Source organism: Rhinatrema bivittatum, chromosome 12 (assembly GCF_901001135.1).
Source record: "Rhinatrema bivittatum chromosome 12, aRhiBiv1.1, whole genome shotgun sequence".
Taxonomy (NCBI): domain Eukaryota; kingdom Metazoa; phylum Chordata; class Amphibia; order Gymnophiona; family Rhinatrematidae; genus Rhinatrema; species Rhinatrema bivittatum.
The window spans coordinates 52,340,387-52,364,787 of record NC_042626.1 but is presented as its reverse complement, the minus strand read 5'-3'; the positions used below and the strand labels follow the sequence as shown (position 1 = coordinate 52,364,787).

The window sequence follows — 24,401 nt, the reverse complement described above, 5'->3', positions numbered from 1 at the left end:
CCACAGCGGAATATTGTGGGCAGTGCCACTCTTAAAGAGACACCTGGTGGTTAACTGAAGAACAGCACTAGAAGCAGCTCTAAACACTGGATTTCTCATGCTATCAAGGAAGTTACAGGCTCTCCTCAAACTCACTTAGACTGTTTGGCACTAAGTATATTCAGCATTTTCTGGGTGTTTGGCTGCCTGATTGTTCATGTCCTGTCTTTCTGCATGGATATCTCTGAGGAATTCTCGATGTAACATTGCACTGTGTGTCTGCTGTCTCTCCGCTTGGATTTGTCTGTGAGGGACACTTAGTGTATCACTGAACTGTGTGCATTTGGAATGGATGTCTCTCTGAGGGTGTACCATCACACTATGTACATTCGGTCTCTTTGCATGGATGTGTCTCTGAGGAATCCTTGAGGTATCATTGCACTGTGTGTCTGCTGTCTCTGCTTGGATTTGTCTGTGAGGGACACTTAGTGTATCACTGAACTGTGTGCATTTGGAATGGATGGCTCTCTGAGGGTGTACCATCACACTGTGTATATGTGGTCTCTTTGCATGGATGTGTCTCTGAGGAATTCTGTATGTCTGCTCGCTCTCTCTCTACATGGATGTGTATCTAAGTGTCTTCGGAATGCACTGGACTATCTATCTATTCTTTCCCTCTCATGTCCTGATTACCTGACGCATGAAAAGCAAAGCATTGGTCTGATTACTGCAATGTATTTTAACTAGGGCTTCCAGGAAAAATAACCCATAAGCTTTAGTAAATTTAGAACATGGTATCGCCCAGCAAGTATCTGCGGGATCCCTTTTGTTACAGTTATGTTGGTCACCTTTATCACAGTGGTTTCAATCTAAATGTTTGGTACTGGCATATATGATCATGAAAAGTCGATGCCCTCCTCATTGCAGTAGTAAATAAAAATGGTATAGCAGTGGCTGGGTTTCCCGGTCTTCTCAGATGAGGCAGCTGCAACTTCCATCCGTAAAAGCCTTCCGCTATGTGCCCTTACAAAATCGAGCTTTTAGTACAGCTGTCCCTCTATTGTGGAATAAAATGCCACTCCAGCTTAGAGAGGCAACCAATCTATTGCAATTTAGGAAAGGCTCAAAGAACTGGGTGTTGTTGATTCTTGGGCTGGAATTTGTTGCCAGGGGATGTGGTTAGTGCAGTGAATGTAGCTGGGTTTAAAAAAGGTTTGGATAAGATCTTGGAGAAGTCTAATACCTACTATTAATCAAGTTGACTTAGGGAATAGCCACTGCTATTAATTGCATCAGTAGCTTGGGATCTTCTTAGTGTTTGGGTACTTGCCAGGTTCTTATGGCCTAGATTGGCCACTGTTGGAAACAGGATGCTGGGCTTGATGGACCCTTGGTCTGACCCAGTATGGCATGTTCTTATGTTATGACTGTATTTGAGGCAAGATAATAATTATTTGTTTTATTTATTTATTGTTTCTGTATTTTGTGTAATTGTTATGTATTTTCTGTACCTCACCTTGTGGATCTTTATGTGGAAAGCGATTAATAAATGCTGATGAATGAAAAGGAAGAATATTGTGGAAGCTTAGGGACTTTCTCTTTCCAAGTTCTACGTAGAGCAGGTGGTATCAGGGTAGGGATGCTGACCTTAGACAGATTCCAGGGCAAAGCAAACAATGTCTCCGTCTGCCAAGATCCCAGGAAGAGAGGCATTTGCGCCAGTTCTACAGGGCAGCTGAGAAATCAGCTCTATCAGCTTTGGTCTCGCCTCTTCTCGTGGTCCTTCCCTGTCAAGATGGGAGAATTTGTTTTGCCATAGTTGGAACCCATCTTGAGTTCTGGCAAAGCAGAGAAAGCATTTTGGTGGTGGGGTTGGGCTGAGTTTTTTACTTTTCATCTGTAGTTGATGTTGATGAGAGCTGGGACCCCATGTTCCAGCAATGGACGCGCTTTGCCCCCTCCTCTCTTGCACAGCCAGTGAGCGGCCAGTGTTGGTTCTGGCTACTGGGGACAGGATGGATCTTCCTGGATGCAAATGTCATGGGAAGAGGACTGACGGGGAGGAGCAGACTTGTGGTGATTTCATTCACATTAATGCTTCTGTTTAGCAGCCATCAATTAGCAATTTCCACTGTCTTTTTGTGTAGCATCTCTAAGAGAAGCCATCGCTCTTTTTTTTTTTAAGTTTACAGAGCTCACTGTGATTTATGAAATATTTACAAATGTTTAGAAAGTTCTAGAGATGTCATAAAATCCAGAACTTCTCCTGATCCGGATGCCTGGACTTTCTTCTTCCTATCTGCCCCTCATCAGGGAGGCATCATAGAGTGCCCTTCCTTACCACCTTCCAATCTACCTCTCATCTCTCACACACACACAGTTCTTTCCCTTCTGGCTCTCAATCTGGAGCCATTAAACACAGCCCTGTCTTCTCCCTCACCCCAAATTTCATCTTTAGACTGGGCACAGCAGAAACCCTTTCTGGCCGAGATAATTGTACATCCTTTTCGGAGCTACGTATACCGTTCATTAACATAACAAGAGTACATTGCCCCCTTCTGACTCACCCCTCCTCACTGCCCAGCACGCTCATGGAGAGGGGGGGGGGGGGACTGTGAGTGGTGCTGCAACTCCAAGAGCCAGAGCTAGGAATGGAACTCGATTTTCCTACCTGGCAGTGCAGAGCAAGTCCCTCTTGCCACTAACTCCCATTATAATGCACAATTAATTAATTAATTGCATCATCATTTGCATATTCTGCCTGTTATTGGCTCCTTTATTATATGGACGCAGGGTCAGATGTGCTAAGGTCTTTCACCACAGACTTAAAACGGAAGAAAGCATGTAATAACCCTTTAGCATTTCTGACCCAAAACATTACATTTCTTCACTCTTCCTCGAACGCAGAAAGTCATGGTAACCATATGTATTCGTTTCTATAGAATCTGTCCAATCTGCACCTTGCAAATGAAGAGGTCATGTGGTGGAAGGGAATACCCAGGATCCTCTTGCTGAAATTTCCTAAAAACAGCGTATCAGCCAATGAAGCAGAGCTGGTGAGACCCGCCCCCTTGGTAAGCAAATGACAGCATGTGACGGCTATGACGTTCATTGTTCATGTACAGAGCGCCATTGGCTGGTCCCAGAAATGTCTCTTTGAACACATCACCGTAACCCATCATCTAGGGGCGCGTTTATAGTATGGTGACAGGTCTCATAGCTGTGCTGAGTGTACAGGCTGCCCCAGCAGAAGCTGTCAGAATATTGTGTCATGTCTAACCTACCCTCTGGCTACAGAAGGCTCCATTTTATTAAAGATACAATTACTGGGCTCAGTTTGGGCTGCCATCTGGCTGCAGGTTGACTATGATTTTTGTCATCTTCAGCAAAAAACCAAAAGTACTTGCAGTTAATGTCACTGCTCAGAACCCCTGTAGAATTTGCACACTGTTAGGGCATTCTCCTTTTAATTCTTTAACGGGAAACAGTTGTTGTTGTATTTCCCACATAGCTCTGTTGTGTTGCCTGCCCCACCACACTGTGCTTATCTCACTTCCTCTGTTTGCACCGGAAGGAGCTTGGAACAATACCTGTCTCCTAGGCTCCAGCACCAAAGCCAAGCCCGAGTTCAAATTAGTTATTGTTCTGCAGTTTCCGTGATTAACAAATGCTCAAGCGTTATAAAGTTATCCCATGATATAGTCGTCCCGGTGAGAGTGTGACTGGGGTGCATGGCACAGTTGTGGCCTCCCCCTCCCTTGATGGGGGGGGGGGGGGAGCAGGACGTAGCAGCGCTGGAATAAATAAGCTCGGACTGGGGGTGGGGGCGGGTATTAGGTTTGTCTAGGGTGCCTAATACCCTTGCACCAGCCCTGGCTGTTCCATGCATCTACCACCCTCTGTAAAGAAATATTTATCCTCATCTCATGACCCCTCGTTCTAGAGCTTCCTTTCCATTGAAAAAGGCTCACCTCCTGTGCATGGAAACCTTTGAGATATTTGAATGGCTCTATCATATGTCCCCTATCTTGCCTTTCCTCTAGGGCAGTGGTTCCCAAACCAGTCCTGGGATCTCCAGCCAGTCAGGTTTTCAGGATACCCATGATGAATATGCATGAGATAAATTTGCATGCACTGCCTCCACAGCATGCAAATTTCAAAACTGTGTTTTGAAGAGTTGAGTTTTCTGTCTTTGCAGGGAGGAACATTTTTTTTAAATTTATACTTTATTAAATTTTACGTCAAAACTGACATGGAATATAGGAAACAAACAAAAGAAACTCTTCATATGCATGGAAGTTGTGTGGTGGGGCTCCGGGGGGGACGTGGAGCCGGCGTCAGGAGGTGTTTCTGGGGGGGGCATGGGATGAACACTGTGGATCCCTGGGGGTTGGGGGATAGAGGTGGGGAGAGGAGTGCATGGGAGTAACTTGCTGGTGTGGCGGTTACTACCCTTGGCCAATAATCCTTCATACTGTTGATCCAACTCTATTATTGCTTTCTGTTTTTACAGCAGGGGGAAAACATGAAAAGGGGAATTCGATTCAGACGCAACCAACAAGGACATTGATTTTTATGGTCTGGGAAAACAAGCATGGGGGTAACTTGCTGATGCGGCTGTTACTACCCTTAACTAATAAGCCTTTATGCTGTTGATACAACTCCAACATTGCCCTCTGCTTCAATGGCAAGAAGTAACGGGGAATTGGACTCAGACAGCAACCAACAAGGGTCCTGACTTTGACGGTTTGGGATACTAAGTATGGGGGTGACCTGGATGGCGTGGCAGATGCTACCATGAGCTTGCTGGGCAGACTGCATGGACTGTTTGTCTTTTCTTGTGATAGGTTTGATCTCCATGTCTTGTGGACTTGAATAGAAACACCAGAAACATAGAAAATGACGGCAGAAAAGGACCAAACTGAACAGGCAAATAACACCCTCCCTATTAATTGCATCACTGAGATGCAAATGTGTTGGATCCAAAAAGTTAGACTTATTACCCTGATATGTTATCAAACATTTACAGGGAGATTTTAGGGAAAAAGTTACCCCTAAAATGAGCGCTTGTTGTTTCAGTTGCAAAAAGGACTTTCTCTTTGCCCGTGTTTCCCTAGAAATATCAGGAAAGCCACGAACCTTTTGACCGCAAAAAAAGATACTTCTTTGTATTTAAAATACTGCTGAAATGCAAGCTCTCTATCAATTTCTAGGAAAAAAAGAAACCACCAGGGTGGCCCTAGATGTAATAGAGTCATCCTGCAGAAACGGGGGAAAGTCAGGGCTAGATAAGGGAGCCATAACATCTGAGGCTCCATCACCATCCCCATCCCCCAGAACTCTCTTAAAAGTTTGATGAAAGAAAAACTTTATCAGGCATAAACTGAAGTATTGCAACAAAATATTGTTTAAGGAGCTCATTCCCAGACAACAAGCTAGATTTAGGAAAATTCGAAATTCTCAAGTTTTTAAATCTCATTCGATTTTCCAACAACTCAAATTGTTAATGTAGATTCAAATTGTCTTTAACTGTAGCTGGCCACGCATTTTGTATGAAGGATATTGAGGTCTGACAAGATGTTATAGTCCCGTGTTTGAGAGATGATTGCATTTCTAGGGTTTCTATTCTAGCATCGGAATTTTTCTGACACCAGGAAGGAACACTGACTCAGCCTCTGAACACTGAAAGAACTAAGGCACTTGAAGTTATTTTTATATTTTGCAGCAAAAGATTTCAAACTTTATTTTTGTAATTTTGGATCCCGGTCAAGGTTTCCTCAGTTACGGTAAAGTTTGATTTGAACCCATTTTGAGTATCCCGTCTGCTACTTTTGAGTTAAGGGTGTGCCAGCTGAGACCTCAGAGAAACTGAGTGTGAGACGTAGAGACTGTATCAGAGCTCCCACCTCAAGAGCCTCGGGCACCACCAGACGAACCATGGCATCCCGGTGGCTATTAGTTTGATGAAATGGAGACAAGAGTAAGACGTCCAGGAAGACAGAGTGTGGCCCCTGCAAGCCAAAGGTGGGCTTACATCATATATACATTTATTTCAAAAACTGAAATAAAATATTGACTTTAGGTGAAAGAATGTGGCACTGGCTTACACCATAGATCAATTAGTATAATACTTTGGTGGTTTTAAAGCACCAATTAAGTCATCCATCATTGCTACAATTATCCTTACAGTTGATAAGCATTTGTAGAGCAAGTGCTTGCCTAAGCAAAGTGGTAGCCAGGTCGCTTGCTCCCAGTTATCTCAGCCTGTTTGTTCTTCCAGAGAACAAACTTCAGAAATCTTATTAATCCACATCAGCGTTTCGTAACCAATTTGTTCAGATCTGAAGGCTCACAAGCGTACCTAGGCAGTGTGCCACGAAAAGTCACCGTTGCCTGATGATCAGATCCAGACCAGAACCTGGGCTCTGCTCTCAGTACCTCGCAACCAGAGACACCAGCGTTGGCTCTTTAAACGTGCAGGAGATCCTTCCTGAGAGCATGTGTATGAATGCCACCTCTTCCTAAGCTACAGCATGAGCCCCGGAGTGTGGGAATTAATGGGCAGCATACAGGGTTCCCTCTTTGTGCAGCCCATGCTTTTCACATAGCACTTCCTCATCTTCCCCTTCCTGAGCCTCCTCCTTTGAGTCCTTCCAGCCTCTGCCCTATTCCCCCCTATTCCCCAGCCTGAGTGAGGCAGGAAGAGTGGAGAGCACGTGCACTGAGCACTGGATGCGACTCACTCTGGGGCCGATGCAGTAAAAGACGCACCAAGACAATGCGTTCATTAGGAATGCACTTTTTTTAACGTGTATGCAATTTGTCGTCGGTAACCTGGATGCAATATTTAAACGAATCAAAAATGAAAAGCATGTGAAAAAGGTGTGCATAGTTCAAAACAGAGTGTTTGTAACGCCATACATTTTACTTGCATTGGCATCCAATATTGATCGCAAGTGCGATCTGTGTCTGCGTATATCTGTCAAAAAAGGGTTTTGTCAACTGTAATACAATAATAAAATTGTTTCAATTAAAAAAAGTAACAATATTATAACTAAAAAAGCAATATTTGAAACCGGCTTAGATCCCCCAATATGACATCAGCATGCGCATTATAATCCTATCTGCGGGGTATATAAATTGCTGCCGCGAGGCAAACTTTCCTTTTGTGCTGAGTTCAATTGGACTGTACTGACCACAGACTGGTACGAACTGGTCCCTTGAATTCATGTGATTTGTGCTTCAATTTCTTCATTTTCCTAAGGTAAGAGGTGGTTGCTTTATGCTTATTTGTACGTTTTTCATGTTGTATTTTACTTTTGTCAGCATGGAGGAGTAAATTGGATGTCCTTGAAAGCATCCACAAACGGAATCTTTTTTATGGACGTCCGATTCCTGGGTGTCTGCCTGCCCATCATTCATAGCTTAAAATGGACATCCAGGAATCGGACGTCCATAAAAACGATCCCGTTTGTGGTCATTCTACCCATCAATGTCTGATGATTGAGCGTCGATAACACCCTCAAGGACCGACTTTCAAGAATTGGGCATTGCTCAATCAATGTCCGGGGGCCGGAATGCAAGGATATTGAAAATAGTTAGATAAGAATGTTTTTTAGTGCCCAGAGGCTGCCTGTCCACTTCTGGGCGTTGCCCCGTGGGATGGACGTTATAACACATGTGCAGAAGGAACCACGTATGAGGAAGATAAAGGACGTCCAAGTTCAAGGCATCTCTTAAAGGTGCCAGATTTGGGCATTTGAACAACTTGAGACTGGCGGGCCAAATCTGGCACCTTTAAAAGATGTCCCGTACTCAAGCATCTGTCGATATGGCTCCTCATGGACGTCAATGTCCAGGGCATTTTGTAAAGGCGCTGGATTTGGGCTTCCCAACAACCTGTGATGGGCAGCCCAAATCCGGCACCTTTAAGAGGTGCCCCAGACTTAAGCATCCGTCAATGCGGCTCTTTCTGGATATTGAAGTTCAGGACTTCCAAGTATAGGGTGTCTCTGAAAGGGACACTGGTCAGTAAGAATGTAAAGGAACTAGAGATGTGCAGAGGGACTGCATACGTTACATTTGGTATTCGTATTCATGGGGGGGCAGATACGTTGCATTCGGCAAGGGGGGGCCCCGATCCGTTCATGCGTTCCATTCTTATTCGTTTCCTGGCTAAAATTTAATTAACTACAACTCCCCCACCCTCCTGACCCCCCCCCCCCCCCAAGACTTGCCAAAACTCCCTAGTGGTCCAGCGGGGGTCCGGAAGCCATCTACTGCACTCACGCCATCGGCTGCTGGTATTCAAAATGGCGCCGATAGCCTTTGCCCTTACTATGTCACAGGGGCTATCGGCGCTATTTTGAATACCGGCAGCCAACGGCCCGAGTGCAGGAGATGGCTCCCGGACCACCGCTGGACCACCATGGAGTTTTGGTAAGTCTTGGGAGGGTCAGGAGGGTGGGAGTTTTGTTTAAATTCACTCCTTTAGATGGTCGAATAATTCAGTGAAAATTCGTTGTATTCGTGGGAATCGCGATACGTTTCGCTTCCCCACAAATACAACGAATATGGCCCCATATGTTGCGGATTGCCAATATGTTGCAAACAAATGCACACCCCTAAAAGGAACTACATTATACCACAGATATACTCAGCTGTAGAGAAACAATTTAATCACTAAAAATAAATCAGAAAACTAAAGATAACATTAGAATATCCTGGAACATCTTTCAGTGCCTCTCTCACACTCAAATTACAACTCCTGAAATAGAAAACACAAAAGAATAGATTTAGATTATTCAAACTATCTTCAACAGAGAAGAGGGGTTATTTGTAAGACCTCTAAGTACCTACATGAGAAATACTCCACAATGACCCTTCGGCGAACCTCCGAGCCTCGCACTGTGTTGTCCGCTTCCACAGCTAGTTATAGAGGTGGATCTGGGGGCAAGTTTTCAGAGACCTCCACTTCCAGCTCAAAGTGCATCGCGAGGTTATGTAGCAAACAGCAGGCCATAACAATGCACGTGACCTTTTCGGGACTGTACTGGAGGGCACCACCTGACTGGTCCAAGCATCTGAATCGTCCTTTCAGCATGCCAAATGTCCGCTCGATGACAGACCTAGTGCTTGTATGTGCCTCATTGTACCGTCTTTCCACCGCAGTGCGCAGAGCCAGGAGCGGAGTCAGCAACCACAGCTTACAGCCATAGCCACCATCACCTATAAAAGAGGTAAGCAATATTGCATTAAAGACACTGAGAAAACACTATGAAACACATATGTACAGTACTTCATATGACATATACATAACTGGCTCATTTTATACTATACTCACCTTAACAATGCAATAGTACCAAAATACGTTTTGTGGATAAAACAACTTGCACAGGGTCCTGCATTCCTCCTTGCCACCTGGTTGTCTATCAAGACTTCCAATGGCTACTGTTACTTACTGAACAACCAGCCATCACCGAATTTCCCTTCAGGAAAATCGGTTCCAAGCAACGAATGAGCAAGGATGTAGGAATTGTGGCAGCTCTCCAGAAACCTCGATACTCCATTCAGGATCCGTTGATGTGCATCACATACCATCTGCACATTCATCGAATGGAATGACGACCTATTGCGGAATGCACTCTCCTGTTCCGAGCTGGGGGTAAGTGTGATATGGGTGCAGTCTATTGTGCCCAATACATTGTCACATTTAAATAAGATTTGCATGCCATTGGCGCTATTCCCTATGCATAGATTTTGCATGCACGTTATGAACACACTAATCCAGATATTGCATTGGCGTTCCTTTTGCGCTCAAAAAATGTGCATCCAACTGTGTGCTCACCACCGCAGTAAGTGGAAGTCCCGAAATTGCATCGGCCCCTCTGAGTGGTAAGAGCAGCAGCAGTGGAGGAGCACTGGCAGCCATAACGTAGCAGCCAAGGTAACTAAGTGAGCCAGCTACCTGCATCACAGTGACTTCTTTCTTTTCCTACACCTGTATATAGATGGGTTCATGTGTGTGTTTCCCCCCACCCACCTTTGTTAAAATACCGGAAGAGAGATTGGTGGAGCAGTGCATGCTTCCGTTTAGCCATATGAGTCCTTCATGTCTTCACTGCCTGCTCAGTGGACTTTGGTGGGCCATACAACACTTTTGTTAATGTAGGTGTGCTGTGGGGAAAGGCTGGGAACCAGTAGTCTACATACAGAAATGGTTTAACCTGGGTTATTATGGTCTATCTGCATGCCTGCATGATTCCTACGATTTGATTGGCTAGTGGGGATGGGAAAAACTCTTAATTCCAATGTAGAACCCACTAGAACTTTAGGAATTTAGGCAAAAGAGACCAAACATTTTCAGTGGCAGAACTCTCCTATTGGTGAGAGGCTGTAAGCGGAAGCTGGGAAAGCTCTTCTATTGGTCAGAGGCCAATGATGGCCGTGTAGCGGGGATTAGAACCTGTGGCAGTATTTTTACCAGGTGTCATCTTGGGATTTTGATGTGGGCTTTTTGCATACTCTGGGCCCTCCCCAGTTTTTGGGTCATCCTAGCTTTTTGGGATGGTCCCCATGTATACTGTAAGGCTGAGCACACTCAGAACAGATCATTCTGGGATCTCACAGTGCAGGGGAAGGTTGTGAGGAGGAGAGCTTTGAGTATGTCCTCAAGGCCTAGTCATTTGAGGAGGTTTTGGGGATCAAGAGGGGATTTTTGTTTTAGAAGAATTTGGAATCTTGGAGAGTTGTTTTTGCTATTATAGACCAATCTCCGACTGAGAGGGAAGATCCCCTGGAAAGAAGGCCTGGATGCCTTGCAGTCAGTTCACAGTAAGGTGGGATTCAGATTGGAGTTCTGAGAGTTGTTAGAAGACTTTTGGAGAAACCGTCTTATTTTGAAGCCAGGGGATTTTGCATCACCCCTGATGTATGCTGGCAGCGGAGGAGAACTTTCCTACCCTTATTGGGGAGGGCATTTTGGAACAGGACACAGTCGAGTAAAGGAGGGTCATAAAAAAGAGGCACCATGAACAAGAAACGTGTTTATTTTTTATTTGTATTTTTCCATCTTATTTACGATTTTTTTGAATCCTAGCATGGATACTGCCTTTTAAGTTAAAGTAAACCCTTTTTATGAGTTGAATACCTCTCCTGGACTCATTCAAGTGTGTTCTTTTGGATCAACCATCCCTTTGCCATGAGTCACTGAGAGAGTGACTGTGCAGCCTGGTTACCCCACCACAGTACCTAGGGCCCCAGAGGCTCAGACCTCCTCACCACTGGAGAAGCTCGACCCTCAGGGCTGATGCTCGAGTGTGGGAGAGGTCCAGGAGAGTAAGACAGCCCTGGGACTTTGCAGTAGCCCCTGAGAGAGGAGTTACAGGAGCGTAGGTAGCTGGGGAGCTCTTCCATTGCATTGGTTGGTCAGATTATTTGTCCGATGCTGTGGGTAGGAGCACAGGTAGCTAGGAGAACTCTTCCATTGGATGGATATGTGCATGCATCCTGAACCTGAGCTGCAAAAAGTTTCTTCTGTTTTGTCAAAACTGAACCTTGCTAATCGCTGGTGGTTGCAAGACTGATGGGGTTTTTTTTACTGTGGCAGAGCACATGTTTCCTATCCTTTCTTTTTTTTTCTAAATTTCTAATGTGCTACATTTGTTTTTGAGGTAAAGCTAATCACCCACTTCCCTTTCACAGAGACATACCTGTGAACTCCTCGGATTTCTCTTGGAGAAAGTGCATCCATTGCCGCAGTTTTGGGGAAACGCTCCAAAGTATCCCGGCCTCTCGGTTTACTGCTCCAGCCACTTCCCTTCAGTAAGCCTGCAGGCAGAGGGAGGATGAGCCTGGAGCACACGCACTGCGGGCAGTGTATGGGGAGAAGCTGCAGCTGTGATTCCAGGACTTGGGGCTCAACTGAGGGCAGAGAGAGGGGGCACAAGTTTGTGAGCTGTGACTTAGAGGGAGCTAGGAGCGAAGAGAGCTACTGGGATCAGGGAGGGAAGAAGAAAAAGAATGCTGGGGTCATCCATGGAGGGGGAAAGTGGTGGTGGTGATTGAGATAGTGTGGATTAGCAGGGAGGGGGTGGAACAGAGAAAGTTGATGGGATAAGGGTGAAGGGGGGGGGTAGATTCAGGGGTAATCTAAGGAAATATTTGTGTACAGAGTCAGTAATGGATGCATGGAACAGTCTCCCCATGGAAGTGTTGGAGACAAGGACAATATCTGAATTCAAGAAAGCATGGGATAATTACAGAGGATCTCCAAGGGAGTGGTAGGGAACTAGGCATTGTAGAGCTAAGCAGGCCAGACAAGATAGGTCATCATGTTTTTATGTTTCTCCGATATGCATTATTCCTTCCCTCCCCTCTCCCTTGCTAGTCAACAGCAATCTCAGGGTGACCACAACCCAAGCTCAGACCTGGAAACTCTGTAGATAGGGAGCAGCTTTCAAACTGTGCGCAGAAGGGTAAGCCTGGGGGGTCTTTTTCCAGCAATATCACGTACTTGGACCTGAAATGCTTATCTAACGGCTTCTCCCGAGTGCCACCGGTTTCCGAGATGTCATCCGGACAGTCTGAGGCACAGTTACTATGGGCCCTGGGTTGGAACCCTTTCTTTGATGGGTAAAAGACCCTTTAATTCTGATAATTACATTTTGGACTGATCATAAATATTTCTCTTCTCTGCATGGGAGGTGCTGCTTAGAAATAACACAGATCAAATTTTCTAATGAGGCACAGAGACAGAAGCGGTTTTGTTTTGTTTTTTTTAATTATCAAAAGATCCTGAACGGCAACATAATAATCCATCTTCTCATGTCATAGAAAGGATACATACAATTCATTTCATGAAAGAACAAATTCCACATGAAGCACAAGGGCTTGCAAATAAATAGATTTATGAGTGTGAAGAAGCCGTCAAGACACTGAATACCAGAATTTGCCACTATCCTGAATAAGTTATGAGCGATGATAGTGCTCCCTTGCATTCTCTATAGTGCTGTCCCGGGTATATGGTAACCCTGTTTATTTTAATAGCACTATATTAATTATATTACCTCCTCCCAGCTGTGACTCTGGTTCCACAGCTGTTTGCGCTATTACGGATGTTGCCTTGACCTTACGCAGCCATGCACGAGGGCTTAATTAGGCACATCTGCATCTGCTCTGCAGATGGCTCGTGCGCTTCCCTGTCTGATATTCCATTCATGGCCTACCTAGGACATCCTGGCAGAAAAGAGCTGGTGTTCAGGGGACAGGGGGGGACAGAGGAGGGGGTGAAACACCCCGCCTCCTTCATCTTGGTGTTCTGCCCCAATTACTGCTTCATAAGATCTATTGCTTTTTAATTTCAGTACATAAACTAACAAAAGAAAATCAAGGGAACTGTCCTGTCACTCAAAGCAGTGTTGGAGTGGACTGTCACTAGGAATAGTTCCAACGGGCTCGTAGAGGCTGCTCCATCGGGTCACCTCTGGCAGTGCGGCTGAACAGGCTGAGCGAAAAGATTCCCGGATCCCAGAGCGTCCCTGAACAAAGCAGAGGAAGCCTTCACGGTATGAAGGACCTTACCATCCACACAGGCCTTTCACCTTTCTCCTGCTGTCTAACATGCGTAGCTCTCCTCTCCAGAACCAATCCAGGTCCATTTGGATTCTGCTTCCTGGCAGTAAAGATTATAAGCCTTTGTGGGCTCCCTTACCCCCTTAGGCTCAGGAAATGTACCATGGTTACTGTAGCGAATGCTTCACATGCTACCAGATCAACAATCCTGCAGGCCCTGCCACAATCCACATAAGAGCTATTAAGAACCTGTTTGTGGGAAGGGGCCTGAATTAATAACCAGGATACTTAGAACTATTAAGAGCTACCTCCAGAGCTAAAAATATAGTGGCTTTTACAGTACCCTGCTCCTGTACTCTCACGCTGCTGAAATGTTTTTAAAGTTTTAGCAGCTTTTGAAATGTCATACTGTACACGGTGGTCTACATTTTTTTTTTTGTCAGCCCTCAACTGCATCTCAGCTTACATATTCCACTCACTGCATAACTCAGTAATAAATACTATATGGACTCTTCAGTGAGCTTCCAAGGGATAGGGCTTGTCCACAAGTACAGTAGGTTTTATGACTCAAGAGGGTTCATCCTCTCCTGGAATGTGGTTTGCTCCATTCTCAGAGCACACAGAATGTTAAAAGTCCTATAGCACCTTCTTGTCTTGGTGGCTTAGAAGTTGAGACACGCCATAGGGGATGATGGCCACAGCAGCCAGTGGCACGGCCGCACTCTTGCAGAAGGACAGGGTGTAGAACAGAAGCTCGTCCTTGGTGGGAGGTTTGAAGGAGTCAAACAGGTGCAGGGCCAGCAGGGAGGAGAGGATGCAGCACAGGCGGAAGGTGAGCTGCCGCCCCTGCTTCCCCTTGCAGCTCTCCAGGTACAGCTGGGAGTTGAGAGCTAGCCCCAGTCCGAAGAAGATGCCCAGGTTCCTGAGCAGGCCAGCAAAGGGGGTGGTGTCGATGTGGATCCACTCGGGCCTGGCGCACCATCTCTTGGCTTTCTCCAGTGTCCAGAGCAGGTCCACGCCGAGAACCTTCAGCAGCAGGTAGAACCCCAGGGCGAAGCAGAAGAGGAAGAGGGTGGTGTAGATGTATCTTTTCAGACTCGCCTTGTAGATGAACTGAATGTGCTGAAACCCTTCAGCAACAGCCATGCCTACCAACAGAATAAGAAATACACCATCAGAAACTGGGAGTATCTTCCTGCCAATTGTAGACTCAAAGCAAAAAGCCATTAACACACTCGGCTACTGTTTCCTGGTACCCTCTATAACTGCCTTGATTTATGATATAATTTACCATTTCCAGCTTAGTGTATTACTGCAGTAGTAAGGGAATATACAAGCCTTTTATAAAGATATTTCTGTTATATGGGCAATTATTTTTTTATTGTAGTTTTAGGTTGTAATTTTTTTTATTGCGTTTGTTAGGCTATATATATTTTGCAATGTGTTATGTGGTTGTCCATGGTCCTATTGTATTGGTTCTTAATGTTATTGAATGTGTTGTATTTGTTGATTACATCTTCTTTAATTCAAAAGGGCATGGGATAAGCACAGAGATAACCTGTGTTAACCAGGTGCAGCATTTTTGCATGGGGGTAATCTGCAGAAAGCGGCAGTTACAAACCCTAAACACCTTTCTGGGCAGACTGGATGCACCATTTGGATCTTTGTCTGCCATCATTTACTATGTTACTGTGTTTATTATGTACCTCATTTGAAGCATTTCACTACGACCAAGCAGGTAAAAATCTAATAAATGAAATATACTAAAGATAAACTTGGCCCCTTTATGAAGTCTCTGCATTTTCTTGGGAAGGGTGATTAATTAACTCTCAGTTCATCTACATGGCCATTTTATTCTTGTTAAATTGAAGAAGTTCATATGAGATTCTTCATTTGCATGACACACTGAAAATGCCTTTTTTTGTACTGTTATTACTATGTTAGAAATAAAATAAAGGTTAAGTGCTCTAACTTTTTAGAATTCTTGCTATGATGGAGCAAAGTGGTTGATAATACTGACCTGAAATGACTCCTGTAATGACCTGATGAGGGAAATGCGCAGCTAGGAAGATCCTGGACAAGCAGACACATATCTGTACCCCCCAAAATCCCGACCAAAGCACTCCCCGCAGACACCTGCAACATGAAAAACTAGGTTATTGGCTGTCACAAAGGGGTATCTAGAGAAAAGCTTCACAGAAGATGTAGATGCATTTGCTTTGCACAGATCTCAACCTTTCTCCCAGCAACCTCACTCAGGGTTTATTTGTCATTTACATAAGCTTGGAAGCAAGAGTTGACATTTCTCTTTGGTGAATAAGGTTTTCTATAGGATGAAAGACCTTTTTATTGGGGCAACGAGAATTATCCAAAGATGTCACTCAATGCAAGCTTCCAGATCATAGGTCTCGTCTGAAGAATGGACCTAGGTGATCTTGAATGAGCATGCAGGTCTTTGTATAAATCTGAGGTTGGTCCAGTGAAAGGTATTAAGGCATGCAAAGAATCTGGCTTTCTCCAAGACCTACACAGCTACTAGCACAGACAATCCCAGTCCTTAAGTGCCCCAAACAGGTCTGCTTTTCAGGATATGAGATATGTCTGCATGCCGTGGAACTATATCTCAAGCATATTCATTGGGGATATCCTGAAAACCAGACCTATTTGTGGCACTTGAGAACCAGAGATGTCTACCCCTATACTAGCACTTTCAACATGGTAATGGGGTTAGGTTCTATAGAGCAATTTCTCCCCAACTCTTCCCCATTTTATTTCACAACATGATCTTGCTTTGACTTAGTTTTGCAGAAATGGAGAACTGGGCCTTTGTTTAGTTTTCCTCAGCACATAAAGTATATTAGGATGCTGAGAAGATTGCCAGAAAACAAAAAACATACAAGGCCATTCTCTAGCGCCTTTCATGCCTGTGGCCATGGGGAGAAGACTAGGAGACGTCTGCTTCCCCTCTTTTTAAACCAGAAGCCCACTTACGTTCTTCAGTACTGCTTCTCTACAAATAACTAACTACTCAAGTGACATCACCACCACCCTGCAGTCTCTCTTTGCTTACCAGCTTTTCAGCATGGGCTGATTCTTCTTGAGTATTATGGTGAGAAGTGCCGTCACCATCACGTAGTAGACTCCAGCTGCCCCCATAGCATGACCAGAGGGGCTTCCTGCAGAAGGCACAATTTAAAAAAAACAAAACAAAACAAACAATTGAATGAAGAAATCATAGCCATCATTTTTCTATTTATTTCTATTTTTAGCTCAGGCCTCTTCTTGGTAGCTCAAGGTGAGTTACATTCAGGTCCTGTAGGTATTTCCCTGTCCCCAGAGGGCTCACAACCTAAGGGGGTCATTCACCAAATTGCGTTAGGGCCTTATCATGGGTGTTAGGGCCCTAACACCTGCGATAATGCCATAACACATTGGATAAATAACACATCACAAGATATGTATGCAAATTTTAAAAATTTAGTCAAATGGGAGGAGTTACCACGCTATCGTGGTTTTAGTCAAATGGGAGGAGTTACCACGCTATCGTGGTTTTTAACGCTGGAAATAACTAGAGCTTTTTTCCTGGTGTTATGCCCGAAATGGAATTTGTGATATTTATGGCAAATCCCATTTTGGGCACGGAGAGGGGAGGGAGGGAGAGGGAGAGAGCCTCTAGGGAGGCACCCATATTAGGCAACTTTTTATACCACTGTAAAAGGGTCCATTCTGAACTCGGGTGAGGTTTTGGTGGTGGGCTAGGTTTTGGGGGGCAGTTTTACATGCACAGTGATGAAAGGTACAGAAAGATGAGATTTGTACATTGTACTCTTGACCTAGCTTGACAGCAGCCAGATAGAGAGTGCATCAAGCTAGGGCGAGAGTACAATGTACAAATCTCATCTTTTTATACTTGTCATCACTCCAAATCACATAAAATCTTCACGGATGTCTATTGTGCTGTTTGTACCTCTGACTGGACATGTAAAACTGCCTCCCCAAAAACCTAGCCCATCATCAAAACCTCACGCCGAGTTACTAGTTGCCCCTCTTACAGTGGTATAAATAGTTTTCGTATGAGAGAGCCTTATAAAGAGGTTCTCTCTCTCTCTCTCACACCACTATGTGGTATCAGGAAAATTACTCTAACCATGCCCTCTTTTTTTTTATCATGGGTACTTTTTTTTTTGCAGTTTTATAGCAAAGTGATGAATCTAGGCCTAAGTTTCTACCTGAAGCAATGGAGGGTGATGACTTGCCCAGGGTCACATTGGTGGGATTTGAACTCTGGCTTCCCTGGCTCTCAGTTCTCTGCACTGAGAACATCCAACACCAGAGAGAAGCTGAGTTCATTTCTAAGTTTTCAAAATCAAAAGATCATGCCTAAAACTGGAGGCATTCTCATAGGCAGTTGCTACCCTAAGCAACTTGCTAGACAGACTGAATGGACCACTTTGATCTTTTTTCTGCCCTCATTTAACATGTTACTATGTTTGGAAGTCAGTTTATTATGCTACAATCACTGGGTTTGTTTCTTTCTTAACCCAGCAGTTCTCTTCTGCTTCTCTGAGCCTCCAGCTCAGTCAGAACCAGGACCGGGATCTGGTGTCATAAGCTTTCATGTGCAACTACCCTGGGGATTTTCCCCCTGGTTCCTAACTGCTCTCTAATATTCCAAGTCTGGTCACTCCAGTGACAGTCCTTGGCCCAGAGGCCATGTATCAGGCCTCCTTCCAGGACTTTGTATTCATGGGCTGTGAACCTGGCCACTATGGATGAGCGTAACTTCCTTCCCTCGGGGGCTGTGTACACCACCGCCACAGCATCCCCAACCCTAGCTTATCTCGGGGAACAGAAGAATCGCCTCGGAGGATTGAACCAGGAACCTTCCACATGGCCGTGCACAGCACCGGTCCATCACCTCTTTTTTTTAATTTTTAAGGGAAAAAAAATAGATTGTAGATATCAAATCTTCTGTAATGTTTTGTGGAGACAAAACAACTTTGAAATTGAAGAACTACCAGACTTTTTTCTAGCGGTCCTTTACTGATATTTAATTTCCAAATAAATCCAGGAATGGGTTGCTGCAGTACCCAGCTGGCTCAATGGCACTGTACAGTATACAATGCCACGTTTTACCGAGATCTCACCTGGGCCAGTCTCACAAGTGACCGGGAACTGCTGTATAACAGGAGCAGATATGTTCCTATAGTAATCTGTGTCATGGACCCACCAGTATGGCCTCTGGCCGAAGAGGATCCTAAAATGAAAAGAAATAACAAGTTTAGCTGTGTCTAAACAAACAAAACAAAACAAAAAAAAGTCGCTAAGCATGATATAATATAACTACAATTAAACAACAAATACACTCCAAAATCATGAAACATAATATAAATACAGTTGAAATAATAAATAATATTCATAAAATAAAATACATTCCACAAATTAACACATAAAAATAATCAGACTAAAACTACATTATAGTCAAGAAATAATATAAAAGCAGATTACCACCAAATTAACCAAATATGCTTTATACATTTAAATTAATCAAACCCTAAATACCTGTTTAAAAAAACCAACATATTTTAATGGCATTTTTAACCCAAGAAACATTTTGCAACATCCTGATTTGTACAAGTCAAGTATTTCATAGCACTGGCAGACAACATGAAAAAGCTCACAATTTTGTTACAATTAAACCGGTCAATCTCAAAGAAGGCACTGTAAAAAGAGCAGTTTGAGAGGATCTCATCTATCTAGTGGCTAATATGGCTTTCAAAATTGTCTTAGCTAAAGAGGACCCAACAAAGAAAGAGCTTTAAAATCCACAAGAAGGTTTTCTAAACTGAATACACCATATCACAGGAAATCAATGAAGACCAAACAAAACTGGAGTTACACATCCTCTGATCCCAGAACCAGCAACAAATCAAGCTGCACTATTCTGCAGTAACGGGATTATTTTTTCACAGACTTTACTGGTGGAAGCACTATTCACAAGCTATTACAAAACTCCAGCCGAAAAATGATCGATGACTGGACTATCTTTTTCTAAATCAGGCCAACTGAGATAAGGGCGGATCTTAGAGAAAAAATGCAATATGATTACCTGTAGTGAGAGAGGAGTTAAACACTACTACCACTACTACTTATCACTTCGATAGCACTACTTGACGTATACAGCGAGGTACAAAAATACATGAGTCAGTCTCTTCTCAGTAGAGCTTACCATCTAATGAAAAGGAACGCCCAAATTCTTAACACAATCACTGGGAGGGGGGGGGGGGGGGGGAAGGTTGATATCAAATTCTCTGTGGACCCTTTCCCAACCTACAAAGCTTCAGACTTAGGGGGATTCAAACAGAAATGATTTTCAACTAACCATCATCCCTGATTTATAGTATATTATCTTTCCTGCTGGAATTGAGGCATTATCGGCTGAATATCATCAGTGCAGCAATAAAACTGAGATCCTGTCAGGTAATGGATTCAGATACCAAGGAAAGAGTAACGGGAGACCTCTGACCCTTGAGGGACACCAGCTTCCAGTGTTGAACTAAATTCCCCTATCGTTGCAGGCAGACAATCAATTGTGATGTAAAATTGAAACCTGTTTCATGCCAAGTCACCTGTCCCAAAAGATGCCAAACGATGGTCCACAGTATCAAAAACAAGAAACGCTGTTGGACTAATCTCTTCATCGTAATGAATTAACAAGTCCAACAGCGAGATAAGCACCATCTCCGTACCGTGGCCCACTCTAAATCCAGCCTGACATGAGTCCAAAATATCAACATCCTCAATTTAATCTATCAGCTGAAAACCTACAGCCCTTTCATCAACTCAGACAACCCAAGAAATATTTGACACAGGCTTAAGATTGGCTAAGTTTTCTGGATTCAGCCCAACTCTGTTGGGAATCGGGCGGATCACAGCCTTTTTATATGCCACTGGAAAAATGCCCTGTTTCAAAGAAGAATTTACAATCTGCAATTCACGAACAGAACAAGATTTTCACTGCATTTGGGTATAAGCCATGAAGGCACAGGATCCAAAGCACTTGTTGTGAAATTGGTTGCAGCCAAAACTTTCAGTAATTGTTCTGAAGAAAGAGAATTCAGTTCAAAAGAACTTGAAAAATGTCCAGGATCCGCAGGACAGGAAAAAGACAGCAAACTCACATTTCCGCTGATTTATTTCAGATCAAAGTAAAGCCACTTTCTTACAACAATTTTGCTGAGAGAAAAGTATCTCAGAACTTGATGAAGATGATCTTAAAAGAGAATTTGCATCTGCTATTTGGTGTACGTAATTTTGCCAAGAGAATATATGGGCATACTTTAAAAAAAAAAATCAAAAAGAATATGCACAATCCCCAAACCCGTCTGAATGCCACCCTCTGGAATGCATTTCCCCTATGTACATAAAAGTACGCACATACACATGGTGCATGTGTAATTTTACGTACTTTTCAGTTGTGCAGTTTCTAAAGGGTCATTTCTACAGTAAAGCACTATTTCACCTGCAGACAACCCTCTGAAAATGACCCTTGTCATGGGCTCCTATGGGCTCTCATCTGAAACCTCGTCAGAAGAGGACTTGGGGGATGAGCAGGCAATGACTTTGTCTCTTCATGGAATGCTTTGCATGCAGAGAACTTCTTGGATGGAGAATAAGGATTATGGTAACTCTCTTGGCCAAATAAGAGTTGATCTGAGTTATTCATCTTTATTTCCCGTGACCTCCTCCTGACTATGTGCTTGTTTGAATGGTCCTGTAGAAGGCAGACACATTGTGGAATTCCTGGGATGTTTGGAAAGCTGTTCAAAGTACAATCAGATTTAAGTCTACTGGCAGTAGAGATGCCAAATGGTATCTTAAGGTGGACTTAGACTCCGAATATATTATACATGATTATTTATATTATGGAGGAAACATGAATGCAAGAAAAGAAAATTTAAAAAAATGAAATTGTCAACAATGAACTTCCTGTTAAGTTGCATGCAAGAATTCCATTCATCCAATCTCAAAACAGAATGAGTCCTGCAGAAGTCAAAATATCAATTTTGTTTTAACTATTTTTTTCTTCCGAAGATATTTATAATTTATATATTTTTGGAACTGGAGAACCTGGAAAGTAGATTGAAGCAGTTTAGATACATGTGACATGTTTTAATACGAAAGGAGAAGCATCCATTACTTGTGTATAGCCAGTTGATGTGGAAAACTGGATTAATTTATATAGTTTTTTAACCTGTTGGAATTTGCAGATGATCTTTGCAAGATGTTGGGCATCATCTCATTTTAGTTTGAATTTTAATTACAGATACATGGCTAGCAAAAAATCAGGGAGAGCGTGAGGTGCCACTCCTCATCCTAACCCCATTCTAACATCAGGCTGGCAAAAGAAAATCAGGACTATTACATTAGCAGCCAAAGGGCAAACTCAGGGATCAAGATATTTGGAAACAGTGTAAGTTATACATTTTCTTAAATAGAATGTGATAAATATGAAAAACACAAAAAACTGCATTAGGACAAAAATAGCAAAGAGGATCTACAAATTAGCTAATACAAAAATAAACTACCCCAACTTCCATGGAACCAACTTAGCCACAAAACACCATTATCAAAATTTGAGGCCATTTACTTAACTAATTAAAAGAAAAAAACAGCATACATTTAGGCTTGTGTCAAGCATCCATCAGAGCATAAAAGCACTTAAAATCTTTTTATGCTCATGCATACAGCAGCACCATAGCAAATTTCTTCTGTGTGGAATGAGGTGCTCCAGAGGCTAAATGATCTCTCTTAGAGGCATGCTCAACTGAGATGATCAGCATCAATGTGGCACACAACACAATATCAACTGGATTTTAAAAAAACTAAACTAAACTAAACTAATGCTTTGGACTGCCACTCACCACTTAAAGACCAGGTTCAGCCAGTCCCCAATCACTGCCACCCAGATGAGCTTGATGCCCACTGCCTCGCAGAGGTGGAACCAGATGGGGAAGAAGACGAAGAAGGTGTTCCTGAGATCCGCCGCGAAGGAGACGAACATGAACCAGTCTTGGCTGCTGCTATAGTGGGTCTGTAGGTGCCGCACTATCTGGACTCCCAAATCATGGAGCCCGTCCATCCCTGTGAAATATCGGCTGAGAGTGAGAAGCTGATTGCTAGTTCAGTCTCTCTCGCTCTCCTCTCTGTGCTGGAATTGCACTGCCTCTCCTGCTTCATTTTATACTCTTTGGTCTTGTTGTTTGCCACTTGTTAACGCAACCCCCACCAATGATCTTTGGACCCAAGAAAACACCACTTTCGTCAAAACCCCATCATGCCAAAGGTACATCGTTAACAGAGGTGACACAAACAAGTTCAAAACTTGCATTAAAAAAAAATATTGCTGGTCTATCGAGTACTGACTCTTGCAATCATTAACTCTTTGTAGCCTGATCTTCACTCTATTCCCAGTACTTGCATAAGAGGCTTAGTAAGAATCAGTCACAGCTTTTTACGCAAAGGGTAATTTTATAACAGCTCACTTCAAGCTGAAGTCCATATGTAGAAAGCACATGTGGATTTCAGTCTGAATTTTCATAGCAGGCTTACATGCATAAGTCCGCTTTAAAAAATTAGCAGGAACATGCAACCCCTGTGCGGCATACAGGTTTACTAATGCTAGGGAACAGGTGTAAATGCCAACATGTACATTAACGGGCATACTTTAGAAAATCAAAAGTATATGTGTAAACGATTTCCCTACTCGACTTTGCCCCAGATCGCCTATTTGTACTTCATGTAAAATCACTTTTCCATGTACTTTTTATGCATATAGTCCCCAAGGCAATTTTCAAAGGCTAATTTACGAGCATAAAATTGGATTTTAAAAATCAGGTCCTTAATGTACTACATTCTGCATTCCTATATCCAATTAGTATTAAATTCGTTATTTTTAAGTTTTTCCATCCAGGGCTGGCGCTTCCATTAGGCAAACTAGGCGGTTGCCTAAAGCTCCAAAATTTTGGAGATGGCAAAATCTGGCCAGTGCAAGGCCCAGAGGGGGCTGTGCCAGAGCCAAATCTGTCAAAGAAGGGGAGCTACGTGCTGGAGCCATTGCTGTGCTGGAGCTGCCGCCAATAGGCAAGTTTGGGGAAGGGGTGCATGACTGAAGGTTTGCCTAGGGCACCCGTTTCCATCTAATGGGTCACTGCCATTTGCAGTCTCTCACAAGTGACATTTTATTGGGGGGGAAGAGGGGAAATGTGGGACATGCCCTATTCTCCCAATGACATACTCTGAAATGAAGAATTTGTCTGGAGGGTTAGCACACGAAAATAGTGACAATTAATTCAAGCATGACCCAAACATTTCAGGAAACGTAGAACTTTTCATAAAGTTTTGGAGGTCTTACAGAGCTGAAGGAAAAGAAGTCTGAATGCCCACAGCACATGTACGACAAATGAACAGTGCAAGTGTCCCCTGTATTACATTTGACCATTTCCGTGCTGAGTCAGTCCTTGGCCTGTCTGCTGAGAACGCAACTCTTGAAATCAAAGCAAATGCATTCAGGCAGACTTTACCTTCTTGCTGAACTCTGTTATGCTTAGGCTTCTTTCTTGCTTATTAATTAAACATCTGTTCTTATCTTGTTATAGGCAGATGTTGTTAAGCTAATACCTGTAACAAAGATATCAGCACAAATGTGTACTAAAAAGGCTCCATCAGAGTGGAGATAACGGCAAATTATGCACTATTGTGCAAGTTTTAATACATATTGGGCAGCTGCCAAGCAGGAATAGAGCTGAGTACTGTTCAGTTCTTGTTTTTCATTAAATGTTCATTGATGT

The 24,401-nt window shown here is 43.4% G+C and overlaps 1 protein-coding gene across 1 annotated transcript; it reads right to left on the bottom strand.

Moving 5' to 3' along the window:
- Nucleotides 1–12,751: 12,751 nt before the first annotated feature.
- Nucleotides 12,752–22,773, bottom strand: LOC115074222 (glucose-6-phosphatase-like). The gene is made up of 5 exons (XM_029573510.1): nt 22,476–22,773; nt 18,699–18,808; nt 16,622–16,727; nt 15,572–15,687; nt 12,752–14,699 (listed from the first exon to the last, which is right to left on the bottom strand). Exons 1-5 carry the CDS (start codon nt 22,691–22,693, stop codon nt 14,188–14,190), a joined length of 1,062 nt encoding a protein of 353 aa, XP_029429370.1. The 5' UTR covers nt 22,694–22,773; the 3' UTR covers nt 12,752–14,187.
- Nucleotides 22,774–24,401: the final 1,628 nt, after the last annotated feature.

What these genes read in the sequence shown, in the direction of transcription:
- LOC115074222 (XM_029573510.1), bottom strand. Translation starts at nt 22,693, where the DNA reads ATGGACGGGCTCCATGATTTGGGAGTCCAGATAGTGCGGCACCTACAG. An exon ending in CAGCCCATGCTGAAAAGCTG is followed by an intron (nt 15,688 to 16,621) that starts GTAAGCAAAGAG and finishes TTCATGTTGCAG; the next exon opens with GTGTCTGCGGGGAGTGCTTT. An exon ending in CATTACAGGAGTCATTTCAG is followed by an intron (nt 14,700 to 15,571) that starts GTCAGTATTATC and finishes TTCTGTTGGTAG; the next exon opens with GCATGGCTGTTGCTGAAGGG.